Here is an 18,558-nt window from a genome sequence, read left to right on the forward strand (position 1 = left end):
AAAGTGCTCAACTCAGTGAGACCTTGATGAAGTGGAATAAATACTTCCACAAGTTTCTCAGATTTGAAAATGTACATAGCTCACCCATCTAATAGGCACAGTCGTGTAGCCCATGTTTTTATTGACAATTCTTCACAAAAATTATGCATAGAAACAGTACACAGTACATTACATTGTGTTCACTGATATGGTTAGGGCTTGCAAAACAATATTGCTTTCTGGTGTTTACATTCTAGAACGTTGGGATCCCATGTTCCTAAAATTCAACAACATGGCAGGACAAAGTGATAATATTGAATTACTTTGGGACAAAACATGCAGATAGGAGCATCAAATGAGAGAACATGGAGAGGAAATTATGGATTAAGCCAGACTGCAATGTTTTGACTTCAGATCTAAGTGTCCCACTGCGAGTTGACCAATCTTTTAGGTTATATAATTGCTAATAGGAGTGAGAGGGTTCCAAAAATAAGTCAGGACAAGGGCATACCATTTAAGTACAGGGACTCATGTGGATATTCAAACAAATATATAAAAAACTGTTCTGTAACACTAAAGTAAATGCTCCTATGTTGAAACTCAAGTCATGCGTTACATTTCAACAACTTAAATAAATACACATGTATAACTTCACCTTGGAATGCAGAAACGACGTAAGTCTAAGGGCATAGGTGGTCTCAGGTTGTAGAAGACAGCTTATCAAGGTGTGTGGGGGTGGGGGGGTGTTTGCATGGCGACGCCAATGATGTGTATAAACCCTGGATTGCTAATGCTATGTAACTGCCAATGAGGCTTTGAAGCCACCGGTCAGCCATATTGGTACTCCTCAGAAGGAGCACTCCTCCATAGGAATGAATTCTACAGCACTTCAATAAAACGTTTGTTGTAGTGGGGACAGTATCATTAGTACTACCTTGTATTTTTATGTTCAGGTCACATCATTTCAAAGTATGCATTAAAGGTGTCTAATAGAATATACTTGTCAAAAACAAATGTAGACATTAATGCGCTTCTAAAATCTTTTTTTACAATGGAGGAGTAACAAAATGGCTGTGTGGTGGCTGCAAAACAGCACCCCGTGTCAGTCATCTTAAGTTAATACATTTAATTGGCGGGGACCCTCCCTCACAAGTTGGAGTCGTCATCGGTGACGCTGGCCTCGGGGGAGCGAGAGGAGACCTCGCTGAAGAACTCATCCTCCTTCAGCATGCTCTGAAACATGCAAGAGAAAAACACACTGAAGTCACACAGGAAAACAAGGAGATTAATAACAGTGCCAAAAGAGTGGCCTGGTTGTTTTGCTAGAGCACAGCTTGCTGAGAGGCACATCAAGTGATTTGATGTTTGATCATGTGAGAATTCGTTTTTTTCTTGTCTCAACTCCCAAACGGGCTCGGGAGAGGCGAAGTTTGAGTCATGCGTGCTCCGAAACAGGATTTGCCAAACCGCACTTCTTAACACCCGTCCGCTTAACCCGGAAGCCAGCCACACCAATGTGTCGGAGGAAACACCGTTCAACTGACGACGAGGTCAGCCTCTGGAGCGCGATGAACCAGGTAAAACCCCCCAGGCCAAACCCTCCCCTAACCCAGACGACGCTGGGCCAATTGTGCGCCGCCCTATGGGACTCCCGAACACAGCCGGTTGTGATACAGCCCGGGATTGAACCCGGGTCTGTAGTGACACCTCTAGCACTGCCTTAGACCGCTGCGCCACTTGGGATGCCTCATGTGAGCTTTTTAATGACTTCTTACCGTCAGGTTGTCGATTTCCTCCGAAAATGCTCCTATCTGCCTCACAGCCCCTTCTGAGTCCTCCATCTAGGAATACAGACAGTGATCAAGAGCACTTCACATGGAAAATTAAAAGTAAAACACTATCCTCTTGTGGTACCACATTCCACCCTCATCTGTTCATTGGAGTGCTCTAACCTCACCTAAAGGATGATTATCATTCATACTTTTTAAATAGTTAGCGCCTCAGTGGAAGGGGCTACAAAAAGCCACACTAAAACACCCATAAGAGTGCATTCCCTGAAGTTGAAGGGGTTAATGGCAGTCCCCTACCTGGTCCAGGTCGTCCTCGTAGATCCTCAGGCCCCCCTGGAAGCTGCTGTTCTTGGGCATCTCCACATCCATGGGGCACACGTACTCCTCGCTGTCCTCCTGGCGCTTCTTACGCAGGGTCCCGAAGCCACCGAACGGCAGTCTTCTGGGCTGGAGAAGGAGAGAGGATGATGGGAGAGAGTCAGTCAAATGGTGACAAACGGCTGTGTGCCGATAGTATTAAAAAGCCGCCTGTCCTCACCTCCTTTTCCTGCTGACCACTGATCTGACAGGACAAAAACCTATCCAGTCCATTCACATATAAGTGGTCATGAGGCCAACGTAGAGTAGTGGGACATAGCCAAGGTCACTGATCAGATCAATTAACCTACACTGATCCCCAAAGCTCTGTATGTCTAACAAGCTGATGCCTTACCAGCTGCGAGTTGACCCTACCTTGACCTTGGCGGTGGCAGTGAGCAGGGTGTAGTCAGGGTTCTCCAGACACTCCTGTTTGCTGCGCTGGGCAGCGGAGCCGATGAGCAGGTGGAAGTGGGTGGCCAGGTGGCGGCGCAGCAGGGTCTTGTTGGGAGGGATGTTGAGCAGGAGGGCTAGGGACTCCACGTTGAAGCGAGGCTCCAGCACCTGGAGACCAGGAGAGATGGAAATGAAGAGTGAGACAAACACCGGTAAAAGGCAGTCAGTGTATGTATACGCTGATGAAGGCATGTGTTCCTGAAATGAGTCAGTGGCAAGCCAATTCAAACGGAGACCCCCCCCCCTCACCATGACCCCCCCGTGCACACCGCTGCCCCTCAGGTTAGGAGCGTACTCAGCCAGGTCCACTGATCTCAGCCACTCCATCACTCTGTGATTGGTCCACTGGGAGATCTCCCCTGGCGTGATGTTGTTCTGGGGAGACATTTTATTTTTAAAAGTTGGTGTTAATAACGGAAAAGTTTTTTATTTTCCCTATACAATTAACACTACTGAAATGTAACTGAACTGGTGAAGTGAGAGACCATGTGTATGGTGGATATGAAAGCACAGGGAGAGAAAGAGTGAGAGAGAAGCAAGAGAAAAATAAAAAAGGGATACCTTATTTAGAAATGTCTAAACCGTACCTCGTCAGAGGGCCGTCGGCGGAGGCAGTTGGGCTCGTAGAAGTTGAGCCGGAGGACCTGGATGGCTCTCTTGATGCTGAGGTGGTGGAGAACACTGCCCACCTTTAGAGACAGCAGGTCATCCTGAAGGGGACAAACACACATACTCTTCTCAGTCAGGAGAATGACTACTGTCAATCAATTAGAAATAAAAGGACACTAGACATACAACAGATCACACAAAAGCAAGGATTTGTTATTTAATAGACTTTATTCATCATTCATATTCATTTGACATTGATTCTAATTCATTTGAGCCGCATTAGACCAACTACTGCAAATGAAGACTCACCACAGTCATGTGGTGTAGCATTCTCCCATCGACCCTCCCCTCATCAAACTGGCTCTTATACTGCGGCAGACCAATGTCATCAAGCCATCCTGAGAAACACCAAAACAACTCAATCACGAGTCACAGAAAGGTTATTCAATTTTTCATTGTCAAGGCTTTTTGATAACTCTGAGGCTGTGGTCAGTGGTCACTCACTGGTCACCCAGTTGTGGTCCAATTTGGCCTTGCTGACATCCTCCTCTGATCCCAGTGCCTGGAGAGCTAACTGCAGCTTCTTCCTGTGGAGGGGCTGTTTGATCCCCAACTCCTGTTGCCACAGAAACATGTATGGGTTGTTTAAGACATCTCACATACTGTACAGTTAGGAAGAGAGTGATAGAGAAAATAGATGTTTGTCAGGACACAGGTAGCAAAGTGAACATTAAGCAACTATAAGCTTTAACATTGTGGGTGTCATTAAAATGTCTAGCAACACAGAACCTAAACACAGAATGCATGAAACGCCTCCTGGATGCTCCACTGAGCCGTCCTACCTTCTCCAGGTCGTGCTGGGAGGCCTGCAGCAGAGTGAATCCTGAGCGGATCCACTGCTGGGCTTGAGCCACATGCAGCCCCAGGCCCTGCTCCTGCAGCCACACACACACCTGCTCCTTACTCCACTGCGCAAAGGGAGCATCCACATCACTGAGGGAAGAGAGAGCGAGCAGACTCACCTTTAACATGGAGGGTAAACAGTACATCATTCATTACCATTTGCTCCTCTGACACCACAAAATCCTAATACCCTGAGACTGTAGACTTAGTTCCAATACATTTCTGATCCCTTCCTCTATGTCTCTAGTTCACAGACAGATACACACGCAGAGACAGTCTAGCAAGAGGTGAGCTTCACATACTCGGCGCTGTGCTGAAGGTCACGTGACCAGCCCAGTCGGGGGCCGGCCGTGGCTCTGACTCCTCCCCTCCTGAACTCGGTCTCCTCCAGGTCTAGCGAGGTGGAGTGACTTCTCTTCAGCCTAGAGGGGTCAGAACACAACTCGCCTAAATATCCTGCCATGCGCTGTCCTCGTGTTACAGCAAACCTTCTGCCCTCGTGTTACAGCAAACCCTCTGCCCTCGTGTTACAATTAATAAAGCAATAGTTTCCTTTAAAAACCCTGGCTCCATCTTAATTCATCTTTCCCCCAATTCCTTGCATACCATCTCCTCACCTCTTTCTAAACTTAGGAAATATAGAGAACATTTTGACCCACCTGCCTAAGAACTTCATAAAGCCTCTGGACTTCTTCTTGGCCTCTGGTGAGGAAGGTACGGTCTGGCTGCTGTCGCCTCCCTGAGGTTTGTGTGGCGGGGCACCAGCCAAATCCAAGTGGTCTGTGCCCTTACGCTCGGTCTCAGCTAGATTCAAACACACACACACACATCTGTTAGATCAATAGCTGACATCTGACACAATCCACCACCACAGGAAACTCGAGGCCAACACTGTCCAAGGACTACAGCTGTAATGGCCACCATAACCACTTCTGGACTACATCTTCCACTAAACACCACCACCACTATGAGTATGCCAAGAACCACTCAAAAGCACCACTACTCAACTCATGCAGGACTGGTTGACATGAACTTCTGATGCAAATTCATAGACTTAGACAAAATCTCAGAGGCGCATCTTGAAGGACAGCTAGCAGAGTTAAGCGGCATCATTGCAGATGGTGTCACGTCATGGATAAGAAACAACTGGATATGATTTAAAAGGGGAAGGAAATCACAATAAAAACCACCCAGCTCACACCAGCGATCAACTAAACTTTTCACTTGCTTGATACAAGTGAAAAATGAAGAGTAGGAAAATGGAGGTAAGGGCATATCTAGGGATTCTTCACACAACAATGTAACCATTTACCATCTATGACCCAATCAGTCTCTAGAGGGTTCAGAAAAACAGCCAGCCTTTTTACTTAGTCTACGATGGGTCTAGTTGTGTAGTAACGTTAGGTGGTGATCACATTGTTGTGCTAGTATCCCTGCACACATCCAGCGTTCATCCTGATCTGCCATACTGCAGGCCTGGCCCGTCTGTGGGGCTCTGCGCTGCAGACTACTGTACTGTACCCAACGTAGGCGCACTCGCACTCCGGCTGCGATCTTCACATCACATAGAACCATGGAGAACAGAGAGAGCAAGGACAGAACATAGTCACTAGTGTGAATACTAGACAGACAGACATAAGAAAACACACATTAAGGTATGGAACTGTGAATGTTTTTTTTACATCATGAACAGAGAGTAATATTTATTGTTCACACCACCCCGTGCAGAGAAACGAGCACCCTTCTCCCCGTGCCCTTCCTGAGGGGTGATGAGACTCACCCAGATTTGGGGCACTAGACGTCCTCTTGCCTCCACGCATCTTGAAGAAACCACGTCCAAAGGAGGAGCGGGCCTTCTTGGTCCCAAAGCTTTCATTACTGGTGGGGTTTGATGGGGAGGTGGATGGGGGGCTGGGCTCCTCAATTGTTGTCTAGAAAAGGGGGAGGGGTCATTATGAGCACATTAACCTAATAAAATATTTGGCATGCCAGTAAACAAAGTCAATCTCCCAATATAACCAGCTCCATAGTTCTACTTTTGTACCACCAGGTGGCGGTGGAGTAACACAACTGTCAAAACAACCATTGCTCAGGAATCCTATTATGATTCCATTTCATCCTGACAGACAGTCTGGAGTACAGTCAGCCGTCACAGTGGGGCTCAGTGACGCCGCCCTCCATGTGGGGGAGATGAGATATACAGAAGGCATGGTTCTGACTGGCCCGTTTGAGAGACACGTCTTTGAGACTCTCCCACGTTGAGAGGTCAAAAAGGTCAAAGATAAGAAGCTCTAGTGTTCTAGTTTGGGTGACAAAAATGGGGATGAGGAGGGGGTAGAGATATGTGATTTAAGACTAGAACAATGGGCTAGAACAATGGGCCATTAACCAAAAGTTTGCTGGTTCTAATACCCGAGCCGACAAGATGAAAAATCTGCCGATGTGCCCCTGAGCAAGGCAAGTAACCCTCATTTGCTCCAGAAGCGCTGTACTACTATGGCTGACCCTGTAAAACAACACATTTGACTTCACCTATCTGGTGTATGTGACCAAAACCTTTTTACATACAGCACATAACAAAAGTTTGGACATCTACTCATTCAAGGGTTTTTCTTTATTTGTACTATTTTCTACATTGTAGAATGGTAGTGAAGACATCAGAACTATGAAATAACACATGGAATCATGTAGTAACCAAAACAGTGTTATAAAGTATATGTATTGATTTGTTTATTTGAGATTCTTCAAAGTAGCCACCTTTTGCCTTGACAGCTTTGTACACTCTTGGCATTCCCTAAACCAGCTTCATGAGGTAGTCATCTGGAATGCATTTCAATTAACAGGTGTGCCTTGTTAAAAAGTTAATTTGTAGAATTTCTTTCCTTCTTAATGCGTTTGAGCCAATCAGTTGTGTTATATCCTGCCTGGTCGGGCCTGTCCGGGGGTATCGTCGGGCGGGGCCACAGTGTCTCCCGACCCCTCCTGTCTCAGTCAGTATTAACGCTGCAATAGTTTGTGTCGGGGGGCTAGGGTCAGTCTGTTATATCTGGAGTATTTCTCCAGTCTTGTCCTGTGTGAATTTAAGTATGCTCCCTCTAATTCCCTATCTCGGAGGACCTGAGTCCTGGTACCATGCCTCAGGACTACCTGGCCTGATGACTCCTTGCTGTCCCCAGTCCACTTGGTCGTGCTGCTGCTCCAGTTTCAACTGTTCTGCCTGAGGCTATGGAACCCTGACCTGTTCACCGGACGTGCTACCTTGTCCCGGACCTGCTGTTTTCGACTCCCTCTCTCTACCACACCTGCTGTCTCTAACTTTGAATGCTCGGCTAAGAAAAGCCAACTGACATTTACTCCCGAGGTGCTGACCTGTTGCACCCTCTACAACCACTGATTACTATTATTTGACCCTGCTGGTCATCTATGAACATCTTGGCCATATAAATGTAATAATCTCCACTCGGCACAGCCAGAAGAAGACTGGCCACCCCTCAGAGCCTGGTTCCTCTCTAGGTTTCTGCCTTTCTAGGGAGCTTTTCCTAGCCACCGTGCGTCTACATCTGCATTGCTTGCTGTTTGGGGTTTTAAGCTGGGTTTCTGTATAGCACTTGTGACAACGGCTGATGTAAAAAGGGCTTTATAAATACATTTGATTGATTGATTGACAAGGTTGGAGCGGTATACAGATAGCCCTATTTGGTAAAAGACCAAGCCCAAATTATGGCAAGAACAGCTCAAAAAGGCAAAGAAATACGACAGTCCATTATTACTTTAAGACATGAAGGTCAGTCAATTCAGAAAATGTCAACCACTTTGAAAGTTCCTTCAAGTGCAGTCGCAAAAACCAACAAGCGCTATGACGAAACTGTCTCTCATGAGGACCGCCACAGGAAAAGAAGACCCAGAGTTACCTCTGCTGCAGAGGATAAGTTCATTAGAGTTACCAGCCTCAGAAATTGAAGCCCAAATAAATGCTTCAGAGTTCAAGTAACAGACACATCTCAACATCAACTGTTCAGAGGAGACTGCGTGAAATCAGGCCCTCATGGTCGAATTGCTGCCAAGAAACCACTACTAAAGGACACCAATAAGAAGAAGGGACATGCTTGGGCCAAGAAAAACAAGCAATGGTCAATAGACTGGTGGAAATCTGTCCTTTGGTCTGATGAGTCCAAATTTGAGATTTTTGGATCCAACCGCCGTGTCTTTGTGAGATGCAGGGTAGGATGAACTCCGCATGTGGTTCCCACGATGAAGCATGGAGGAGGTCATGTGATGGTGCTTTGCTGGTGACACTGTCAGTGATTTATTTAGAAATCAAGGCACACTTAACTAGCATGGCTACCGCAGCATTCTGCAGCGATATGCCATCCCATCTGGTTTACGCTTAGTTTGTTTTTCAACAGGACAATGACCCAAAACACACCTCCAGGCTGTGTAGGGGCTATTTGACCAAGGAGAGTGATGGAGTGCTGCATCAGATGACCTGGCCTCCAAAATCACCCAACCTCAACCCAGTTGAAAACGGTTTGGGGTGAGCTGGACCGCAGAGTGAAGGAAAAGCAGCCAACAAATGCTCAGCATATGTGGGAACTCCTTCAAGAATGTTGGAAAAGCATTCCAGATGAAGCTGGTTGAGAGAATGCCAAGAGTGTACAAAGCTGTCATCAAGGCAAAGGATGGCTACTTTGAAGAAACTAAATTCTAAAATATATTTTGATTTGTTTAACACTTTTTTGGTTACTACATGATTACATGTGTGTTATTTCATAGTTTTGATGTCTTCACTATTATTCTACAATGTAGAAAATAGTAAAAATAAAGAAAAACCCTTGAATGAGTAGGTGTCCAAACTTTTGGCTGGTACTGTATATAAACTCCATGATTGCAGCAAGTCGAGGTCTTTCCAGTTAGCCCACCATTCCCCATCACCCTAGGAGTAAGAGGACAGTCGTACCTGCTCTGTGTTGCTGTTTATGTGGCCCAGGCTACCTGCTGAATGTGGTGGGACTTCTGGTGGACTGCAAAGAGAAAGGAAAGTTAACCGACAGTCTAGACCTAGAGATGATGAATATACTGACAAACTAAAACAGTGACCCAATGGGCAAATAGTCCATGGGAGTGCAGTTTGTCCAGGGAAAAGCCAACCTCACCTGTCTATGTCTGGTTCCTGTATCAGTCTCTCCTGCTCCAGCTCTGAAAACACTGCAATAGATGGAATCTGGGAAGAGACGGTGAGATAGGAAGAGAAAGAAAGACAAGAGTCAACGTCGCTAAATGAATGTGTCGTCAATGTCGCAAAGCACAGTCGACAGTTTCATTGGTTAGGTAGTTGCTGTCCAGCTAAACCAATACCCCAAGCCTGTTGACCCTCACATTCCTAACATTACGTTTTGTTAAGGAAGTCTAGAGTCTCGGGTCCATCCTGTGTGTGATGCATTGTTATGACAGGGAAGGTTGTTACCTCGTCACAGCTCCGTCCTGTCTCCTCCCCAACTGCCAGGGTGGCCTGGTCTGTATCCATGGCGACCTGAATGGAGGGGGATCTGTCATCCTGGATGTCATCGTAATCGTCTTCACTCAGTGTGTCTGGGGGGGACCATTTTAATTGTTACACAAAATTATCAAGTCCATTATTCTACACTCTAAAACGTGATTGATCTAGTCCGATAAATAGAAATGGACTATTGCAATGGTACCGATAAAACACTTCATTACTAGTTTCATACTCCTTGAACATAGTTTCACCTTTCACCAAGTCCTGGACCTTTTTGTACCGTGTGATCGACTCCTGAAGCTCCTCAATCCTCCGATCCTGTGGGTGAAGGATGGTAGACCAGAGTTAGAAAAACCATTGAGATCCCCATGCGTCAACTACAGCAGCCTTCATGAAACAGTGTAAACAGTAGCTCCAGGACCTTGTCATTGTTAGCTGACATCAGGGACTCCATGGCCCTCTTCATCCTCAGCACATCCACATCTGGAAAACAACGAGCGTGCCATCACAGGGATCAGAGACAGACATACTGTCTGGTGTCTACTGCTGTCTATCCACACTGGTTGAGTCTATAAAGACCAACATGCAAGTCAAGTCCACTTAAGCAACAGGACTTTTATTCGAATAGACTTGAGCAGACAATTACCTTGCAGTATATGGGGTATGTTCAAGGCCAATAAATTCTTGAAGTGAATACATTGCACTCCACATAAATTGCATTCCTTTATGGTAAACGGGTGATAAGAGACTCAGCTGTGGGTTGAAAGAGTCAGAGATCATGTTTAAACATGCTTGGTATGAGCCTTGAAGACAGATAAGACGATAGTAAGGTGGAAAGTAAAAAATCCCCCTTTCTTCCCCTCAATCTTTCTGTGTGAGAGTGAGACGGGATGTTTTGAAAATTGTATTTCAGGGGGAAAGTCCAATGCTCAGGCCATGTCTTGATAGTACCCATCATTACTTAAGGGGACTTAAGGGCAGAAATAACTGCAGACGAATTAGGAAAAGGAATGTTGGAAACTTGTTGCCGTAAATCTGTCAAGGTGCAAGTTAAGCCTATTGAAATATTATGGCTCCTCGTGTGTCTGAGGGTGAAGTGAGGTCCCCCTCCCTCCCACATGTCTAGTAACAGTACTCCCACCTTTCTCTCCATCTGTTCTGTCTGGGGTCAGGACTCCGTGTGTAGCCTGGTCTTTTAGCCTCCTCAGCTCCTCCAGCTGCCTCTGAAGAGTTTGCAGTTCCTCCTGAATGGGAGAGGATCATGTTCGAGACCATTCTGACCTCATTAAATTACAGATACATATCCAGGCCCATATTCATAAAGTGTCTCAGATTAGAGGGGTATACTACAAAGCAGGATTGATGAGCTAACTTGCCTAAATAGTCACAAATAACATTTTATTTTTTAGAGAGATAAGCTTGAAAATGGGCATGGCCTAATTGACACAACATCCAAAAACACATATCTAAATTTAGCTTTCTTAATTATCCAGAAAATCAATAGTTATTTCTGGTTGTTTATTAAAGTTAGCTGGCTAACCCATTGAACCTGCATTGTAGTATACCCCTCTGATCTAGGATCAGATCCCCTGTCCATTCATTTGAATCTAAAAGGCAAAACTCATACTAGAGAAGCACTCTTCGTATGAGACGCTATGAATACAGGCCAAGATCTAGATAAAAACCCAGCTAGACAGAGTCTGACCAAACTGAAAGTTAAAACCCAGTCTGATGCCAACTGTGCTGCAGGGCAGTATGACCCAGAATAAGGTTAGAGTGAGGATACATTCTACCAGAGGACTGGTGTCTTAACCAGAGAACCATACAAACACACTGTAAACATGTCAGATTCTTTCACATTCCACTGAGAAAGAACAGCTCCATTGGGATGTTAATCTCCACCAGAAGTCTTCCATGACCGTTCAGTTCCATCCATTAGTTTAGCTTACTTAGCCAAAGGTTTAAGACATTTTAGCATCAATGTACAGTTAACATACAATTAAGTGGATCCGGGCAGGAAGTATTGAAAAACGAGTGTTAAGAAATCTGCAACTTATACTAAGCTGGTAAGAGAACTTAGTCAAAGTGGAAGTGTGGTGAAAGTTGGAAAAATGGATAGGGTCAATGGACAGAGGGAAGGTTTAGAGGCCCATAGGGACAGACAGGGAAGAGCAGAGCACAGGGTGTTAACTTCTGCACCACACCTCCAGTGAACCTTAACCTGCCCATGTTCCATTCCTAGGGCTGCGACAGGTTAGCACGTTGCAGGGGAGAAGTTAGCCAGGCAGGAGTGAAAGAGGAGGAGAAAAGGAGAGAGGAGACAAAGGGTATGAACCCTGAAGGAAGGTGGTATTAACAGTGAAAGCAGTGATATATAACCAACATACAAGGGAACAATAGATGTAGAAAAAGTGTAGAGTGAGTCAAACTTAATCTGTGGACCATATGTCATGCACAATCTAATGTGAGCGGACTGATCTAAAGCCTTCGTATTGCAGACAAATTTTTAGCCACGCTACTCACTTTGGTGGATTTAAGTTTCTTCTCACACTGCAGTCTTTCATTCTCCATATCAGTCACCCTGAACCGCAGGTCATTGACTTCCTGGTACAACCCCTGGGGAGGTAAAAGACTGCATTACCCACATGTCCAAGGGGTCAGCTGAGACTATTGGAGGAAACTGTGGGGGATGTTTTTATGGAGTGAAAAATCCTCAATGAGGCACCAAAGATTATTTAGAGAGAAACAGAGAAGCCCACTCCAACATGGAGACAGATCCTTGATTTTGAAGAAAGCGTCATGGTCAATTACCATTACAACTGCTTTTATGTCATGGATAATACATACTCCTGCACCTTGGAGCAATTACCGTATAGACGGAGCACTCAGGAAATATGCATCATCATTAAACAAGAATGTGCTACATGATTCACGACGCATACATTTAGACAAGAGTAAAAACCGCAGAGCACCGTGGGTAGGAAAGAAGAAATGGATCAGACTCATGGGTATGTGACTTATAGCCGAACAAAGCCCAACATTAAACAAAGGCGATATTAAATATATATGGAAGACATTGCCTTTCCATACACCTCTCCCTAAAGGTTATAGTAATGTCGGAAACCCAAACTCAGGATCCAATATCCTGATTCCTCCAGCCCAGGCCTGCTCAGTGCTCATGGATTAGGTGTATGGAAACCCTGACTGTCAGACTCCCAGCTTCTCCAGAGGGGAGATGAATTATTTTATGAGAGGAAATGGCTGCTGGAGCAAGGCCCGCCAGTCCACCCAGGCCAGGATCTGCATGACGGATCAGGGCCCACTCCATCCGACTGAGACAGACCTCTGTATGGTATTAAATGTTTGGGTGACTGCCAAGATTCATATAAACTCACATCCTAATATTATAAGAAGTCTGCCTGCCGTTGAACAAAACTCCAAATATCTACCAAAGACATGATATCTCTGTGTGGGTGAGTCTATCGCCATAATGCATCCGTGTACCTCACTATCCCTGAGATCTCTCGCCACACTGGTCAGCTTCAGTTTCAGACTGGACACCTCGGTCATCAGCTCCAGCTTCTGGGTCTCCAGGGTCGACCTGCTCAACAGCTCCTGCACAGGACACAGTCACAGATTCAGTCACAAACGAGTAGGAGCGAAGTGTATTAAGTGTGTTAATCAGTGTTCATTCAGAAAGATCATTTGGATCAAAAGGCTGACCAATACCTTGAGCCCAAGGTTCTGTCTCATAAAACAGAACATCCTGCTAGTAACCATAATACACTGCAACCCTGCTGAGGCCTCACCTGCTGCAGCGTTTCTTCAGTGGCGTCGAGTTTCTCTCTGTGCTCCTCCAGACACATGTCCAGATCCCTGATCTTCTCCCCCTGCACCTCCACCTGGTCTGAGAGAACACTCACCTGGGGACAGTCATCACTCAGTAATACGCCACATGTCATCTGTGTGTTGTTTTCAGGGTATGGGTTAGTGATCTAATAGCATGCTCTGTGATGCAGGTCTTTCACTCACATAATGAATAGGTAAAAACCGCTGAATTCAACAGCTACCTATCAAATACACTTTAAACAGAGCACCCTTGCTAATGTACTGTTTGCATGTACAATGTATTTGCTAATGTTCACATTGTCTAAATATAGGGTGGTATTTCCAATTTGTTAAAGCTGGTCTCTGCTTGTTCATGGCCTCGTGACACACACCTGGAGGACGAGACACTCCTTATCGCTCTCCACCCGTGACAGTCGTTCCTGGTAGATCATGGCGGAACCATGTCCGTTGGTCTGAAATCACAAACCACCAAGGCCATCAGACGCCTGATCGCCAAGGGCTTAGAGAGGCCATAAATATGGTCAGGAATAACATTTTGCCCTATCACCATACCAGGAAAGACTCCTGACCCTAGGGATAGAGCAGCCTCCAGTCATATGGAAGATGTACCACTCCATCTCAAAGGCCAGCATACAGCAATCAGGTGCCATAGCATCCCTACATTGAAAAAACATCACATGATTTTTCCCTGGGGAAAAAAAAAAAAAAAAAAAAAAAAGAGGCTGGTGACACGTGAAATGCATGTTATTTGAGAGACAAGTGAGGGTCAATAGGGTTCTCACATGCAAGTGCTTTGTGTGTGACTAAAGTGGAAATTGAATCAAAAACTAAACTCCTCTTCTCATATTTCACACAGGGAAAGAAAGGGCTTGAGGGAGGAAAACATGAGCCTCACTGTGAATCATCTCCAGTGAAGAGGATGGAAACCATTTCAGACACCGCTCCAGAGACACTTACTCACAAAGCATGTCATCCCACAATAGCCATACAATCATCGGAGTGAATGTATAAATAACAGGTAAGGCTGTGAAGACAAAGCAGACCACTGCCTGTGCAATCACACAAAAGGAATTTAGTCTAAATAAAAGTACTTTGATGTGTGGAATACTCGTCAGCAATACATTTTCCATGATTACACTCAAATTCGGAATATCTCAGGCATTAAAGAGATTCTCCGGTACTTCTGTATACTTTTTAGCCAGCAGTTCTGAAAATAGCTCTGACGAGCCAAAAGGTGATGTACCACATCATTGCTCTCTCGCTCGCTCTGCTATGTGTGCATCTAACTAGCTGCCTCTCAAATGGCAAGGGGCTGAAGCTAATTGTCTAGAATTCGAATTGCTAGGAGGCTGGCCCATGATGGGGAAAATGTAGGGAATCGAGCAACACTCCTTTCTGAAAAAGTTGCTTTCAAAACAGGGATTTCATGGCTGATTGAGGTAAGACAGTAATTCCGCTCATAAACGATGCATGTATGAACTACACATTGACACATTCAGCCCAAAGCGGGAGGTTTAACAAATACTTTGTTCCAGAACATGTCTTTAACAATAGTAAAAATACTGACTAACATTAATCGTTGCATTTGCAACAGTAAGAGAACAGAGGGAGTTACCTACCAGTTGTCCCTGCTGCAGCCACTCCACTAGGCCGTCGGCGGTGGTGTCAGGGACCTGGCAGCGGAGGCCCTCCCTCTCATCCTGGTCCATCATCTCCAGCGCCGCCCGCAGGTCCTCCAGCAGGTGCAGCGCCCGCAGGCTTCCCAGGAAGGGAGAGGTGGGCGACTGGTAGTCAAACAGCCCATTGGAGTAGTCCATGGCCTTGGAGCCTGTTGGGGCCATGGTTAGGAGGGGTGGTTAGGAACAAATAAGCAAGTTAGAAGCTTAGATATACAGTACCAGTCAAAAGTTTGGACACACCTACTCATTCAAGGGTTCTTCTTTATTTTTTTACATTGTAGAATAATAGTGTAGACATCAAAACTGTTAAATAACACATATGGAATAATGTAAACAAAACAAAAAAGTTAAATCTAAATATATTTTGTATTTGAGATTCTTCAAATATCAAGGCAAAGGGTGGCTGACAGCTTTGTACACTCTTGGCATTCTCTCAACCAGCTTCATGAGGTAGTCACCTGGAATGCATTTCAATTAACAGGTGTGCCTTGTTAAAAAGTTAATGTGGAATTTCTTTCCTTCTTAATGCGTTTGAGCCAATTAGTATTGCGACAAGGTAGGGGTGGTATACAGAAGATGGCCCTATATGGTAAAAGACCATGTCCAAATTATGGCAAGAACAGCTAAAATAAGCAAAGACAAAACGACAGTCCATCATTACTTGAAGTTTCTTCAAGTGCAGTCACAAAAACCAATGATGAAACTGGCTCTCATGAGGACCGCCACAGGAAAGGAAGACCCAAAGTTATCCTCTGCAGCAGAGAATAAGTTCATTAGAGTTAGCAGCCTCAGAAATTGCAGCCCAAATAAATGCTTCAGAGTTCAAGTAACAGACACATCTCAACGTCAACTGTTCAGAGGAGACTGCATGAATCAGGCCTTCATGGTCGAATTGCTGCAAAGAAACCATTACTAAAGGACACCAATTAGAAGAGACTTGCTTGGGCCAAGAAACACAAGCAATGGTCATTAGACCGGTGCAAATCTGTCCTTTGGTCTGAGATCAAATTTGAGATTTTTGGTTCCAAACGCCGTGTCTTTGAGACGCAGAGTAGGTGAACGAATGATCTCCGCATGTGTGGTTCCCACCGTGAAGCATGGAGGTGGTCGTGTGATGTTGCTTTGTTGGTGACACTGATTTATTTAGAATTCAAGGCACACTTAACCTGCAAGGCTACCACGGCATTCTGCAACGATACATCATCCCATCTGGTTTGCGCTTAGGTGGGACTATCATTTGTTTTTCAACAGGACAATGACCCAACACACCTCCAGGCTGTGTAAGGGCTATTTGACCAAGAAGGAGATACGGGGTGCTGTATCAGATGATCGGGCCTCCACAATCACCCGAGCTCAACCCAATTGTGATGGATTGGGATGAGTTGGCCCGCAGAGTGAAGGAAAAGCAGCTAACAAGTGCCCAGCATATGTGGGAACACCTCGAAGACTGTTGGATAAATCATTCCAGGTGAAGCGGTTGCGAGAATGCCAAGCGTGTGCAAAGCTGTCATCAAGGCAAAGGGTGGCTACTTTTAAGAATCTAAAATAACCCATTTTGATTTGTTTAACACTTTTTTGGTTACTGATTCCATATGTTATTTCATAGTTATGATGTCTTCACTATTATTCTACAATGTAGAAAATAGTGAAAATAAAGAAAAACCCTTGAATGAGTAGGTGTGGCCACACTTTTGACTGGTACATCTATAGTTTTAGCCCTGTGGTTGGAAGTTTTGAGCCTCTCCCATCCTCTCCTAATTCCCTTCAACGAGGAGGATGAAAGACAATATCACCAGGGGGGGATGTCATTGACCCATGTGATGCGCTGCAGATGTGGATTTCTGAATGTGTCCTGAAAAATCACATACCACACATTTTAAAAGCAAAGAAAAACAGATTAGACATTGATTTTTTATTTTTTTATTGGGTGCAAGAGGCCTGAGCAGAAGCTTGTGTGTTGGACTTGGAAAAGCCACGTTTCCAGTGTGTACTATAAATCTGTCAACCTTCATAGAAATGTAGAAGAGAAAAATAATTAGAGGGATAAATAAATATACAAGTCTTCCCTAAAAAAACAGCCAGGGATAGAGTGAACGCAGTGGGTTCTGTGGTAACAGGGGCTAGAGGATGTCATGGGATCAGCCATCCCTCTTGGAAAGGTCAGTGTCAGTGGAAAAGCCTGGGCTCTTAAAGCTGTCCCCTCTGCTCATCTACCATCAAAAAAAAGAATTTGTCCAAAACTTCCCTCTGGTGTCTGACTTTGACAATTTTTTCTATTGCTTAGATGCAATTGTGACTCAGAATGTGGTTAATTTTCACAACTCTTAGTACAAAACTCAAAAGGCAGTTCACAACTAAACACATTTTCAATTGACTAAGTACAAGACACAAGATCATAGACACTTGTGTTTAATCTAAAAATACATGTTTCATATTGCAATTCATGTTTATGTAACTAGGCAAGTCAGTTAAGAACAAATTATTATTTACAATGACGGCCTACACCGGCCAACCGACGCTGGGACAATTGTGCTCCGCATAAAAAGGACACTCGATCACGGCCGGTTGTGATACAGCCTGGATTCGAACCAGAGTTTCTGTAGTGACGCCTCTTGCACTGAGATGCAGTGCCTTGGGCCCCCGAGTGGCGCAGTGGTCTATGTTCATATAAAGTTATTGCCTTTCACTTTACTTTTGATATGATTCTCTTCGGTTAAAATACATTTTAGAATGACTTAATCTGACTGTTCTTAATTGAAGTTGGGTGAAGCTAGAGATTTTACATGGTTTGTCAACTACAGAATGTATGTAACAAATTAAAGTGTATTGCTTGCGTACACAGATTAGCAAATGTTACAGCAGGTGCAGTGAAATGCTTGTATTCTAGCTCCTACAGTGCAGTAATACAATAACAATATGCAAATATTTCATAAAGTCCAAAACAAGAAATGCATCCCTTATACAGTAAATCTGTATCCAAAATTAAGTTGCTGGGGTCACACTGCTCTACAAAAATTGCATTGGCCAATACAGTACTGTAATATGCCAGTTACATAGCAGACACTTATCCAAAGTGACTACAGTCCACATATTTTTGTAGAGAGGGAATCAAAACCCACAACTCGTGTTGCTAGTGACATGCTCTTATGAACTGAGCCACGTACATGACCACTACAATAAATACATACAAAACTGTAAAATACAATACAGATGGAAGACGTAGGATTGCCATCCCAACAGGCGTGCCACCCTCCCTTCAGGCCATGGATGAGGCACGCAATGCCTGCAAATCATATTAGCAGTAGGCCTTGAATAATCATTTGTTTCCATCACTGCTGAAACAATGGAACGTCTTGCGTTCTCATATTGGAAACATCCCAAACCAGTACCACAGCCACATCCTAAGAGTAGCAGCATGGGAACCCTAGTCCTGAGGATA

The 18,558-nt window shown here is 44.7% G+C and overlaps 1 protein-coding gene across 3 annotated transcripts in view; it reads right to left on the minus strand.

Moving 5' to 3' along the window:
• Window positions 1-96: 96 nt before the first annotated feature.
• LOC129865048 (liprin-beta-1-like) overlaps window positions 97-18,558 on the minus strand; it is a 32,595-nt gene continuing 14,133 nt past the window's right edge. For 2 of the 3 annotated variants that reach the window (XM_055937479.1, XM_055937477.1), the window contains exons 3-26: window positions 15,060-15,268; window positions 13,812-13,892; window positions 13,401-13,514; window positions 13,096-13,206; window positions 12,115-12,207; window positions 10,733-10,835; window positions 10,013-10,074; window positions 9,843-9,909; window positions 9,559-9,683; window positions 9,248-9,315; window positions 9,052-9,115; window positions 5,875-6,025; window positions 5,616-5,648; window positions 4,754-4,898; window positions 4,397-4,516; window positions 4,034-4,184; window positions 3,696-3,807; window positions 3,501-3,589; window positions 3,170-3,292; window positions 2,832-2,957; window positions 2,502-2,690; window positions 2,067-2,216; window positions 1,755-1,820; window positions 97-1,212 (exon numbers count right to left, since the gene is read on the minus strand). In XM_055937479.1, the coding sequence (XP_055793454.1) occupies window positions 1,126-1,212; window positions 1,755-1,820; window positions 2,067-2,216; window positions 2,502-2,690; window positions 2,832-2,957; window positions 3,170-3,292; window positions 3,501-3,589; window positions 3,696-3,807; window positions 4,034-4,184; window positions 4,397-4,516; window positions 4,754-4,898; window positions 5,616-5,648; window positions 5,875-6,025; window positions 9,052-9,115; window positions 9,248-9,315; window positions 9,559-9,683; window positions 9,843-9,909; window positions 10,013-10,074; window positions 10,733-10,835; window positions 12,115-12,207; window positions 13,096-13,206; window positions 13,401-13,514; window positions 13,812-13,892; window positions 15,060-15,268 (2,639 nt within the window). In that variant the 3' untranslated portion in view covers window positions 97-1,125. The remainder of the gene's footprint in view (window positions 1,213-1,754; window positions 1,821-2,066; window positions 2,217-2,501; window positions 2,691-2,831; window positions 2,958-3,169; window positions 3,293-3,500; window positions 3,590-3,695; window positions 3,808-4,033; window positions 4,185-4,396; window positions 4,517-4,753; window positions 4,899-5,615; window positions 5,649-5,874; window positions 6,026-9,051; window positions 9,116-9,247; window positions 9,316-9,558; window positions 9,684-9,842; window positions 9,910-10,012; window positions 10,075-10,732; window positions 10,836-12,114; window positions 12,208-13,095; window positions 13,207-13,400; window positions 13,515-13,811; window positions 13,893-15,059; window positions 15,269-18,558) is intronic. The other variant, XM_055937478.1, reaches the window with a different exon arrangement.

The sequence above is a fragment of the Salvelinus fontinalis genome, chromosome 11 (genome assembly GCF_029448725.1).
Source record: "Salvelinus fontinalis isolate EN_2023a chromosome 11, ASM2944872v1, whole genome shotgun sequence".
NCBI lineage: Eukaryota > Metazoa > Chordata > Actinopteri > Salmoniformes > Salmonidae > Salvelinus > Salvelinus fontinalis.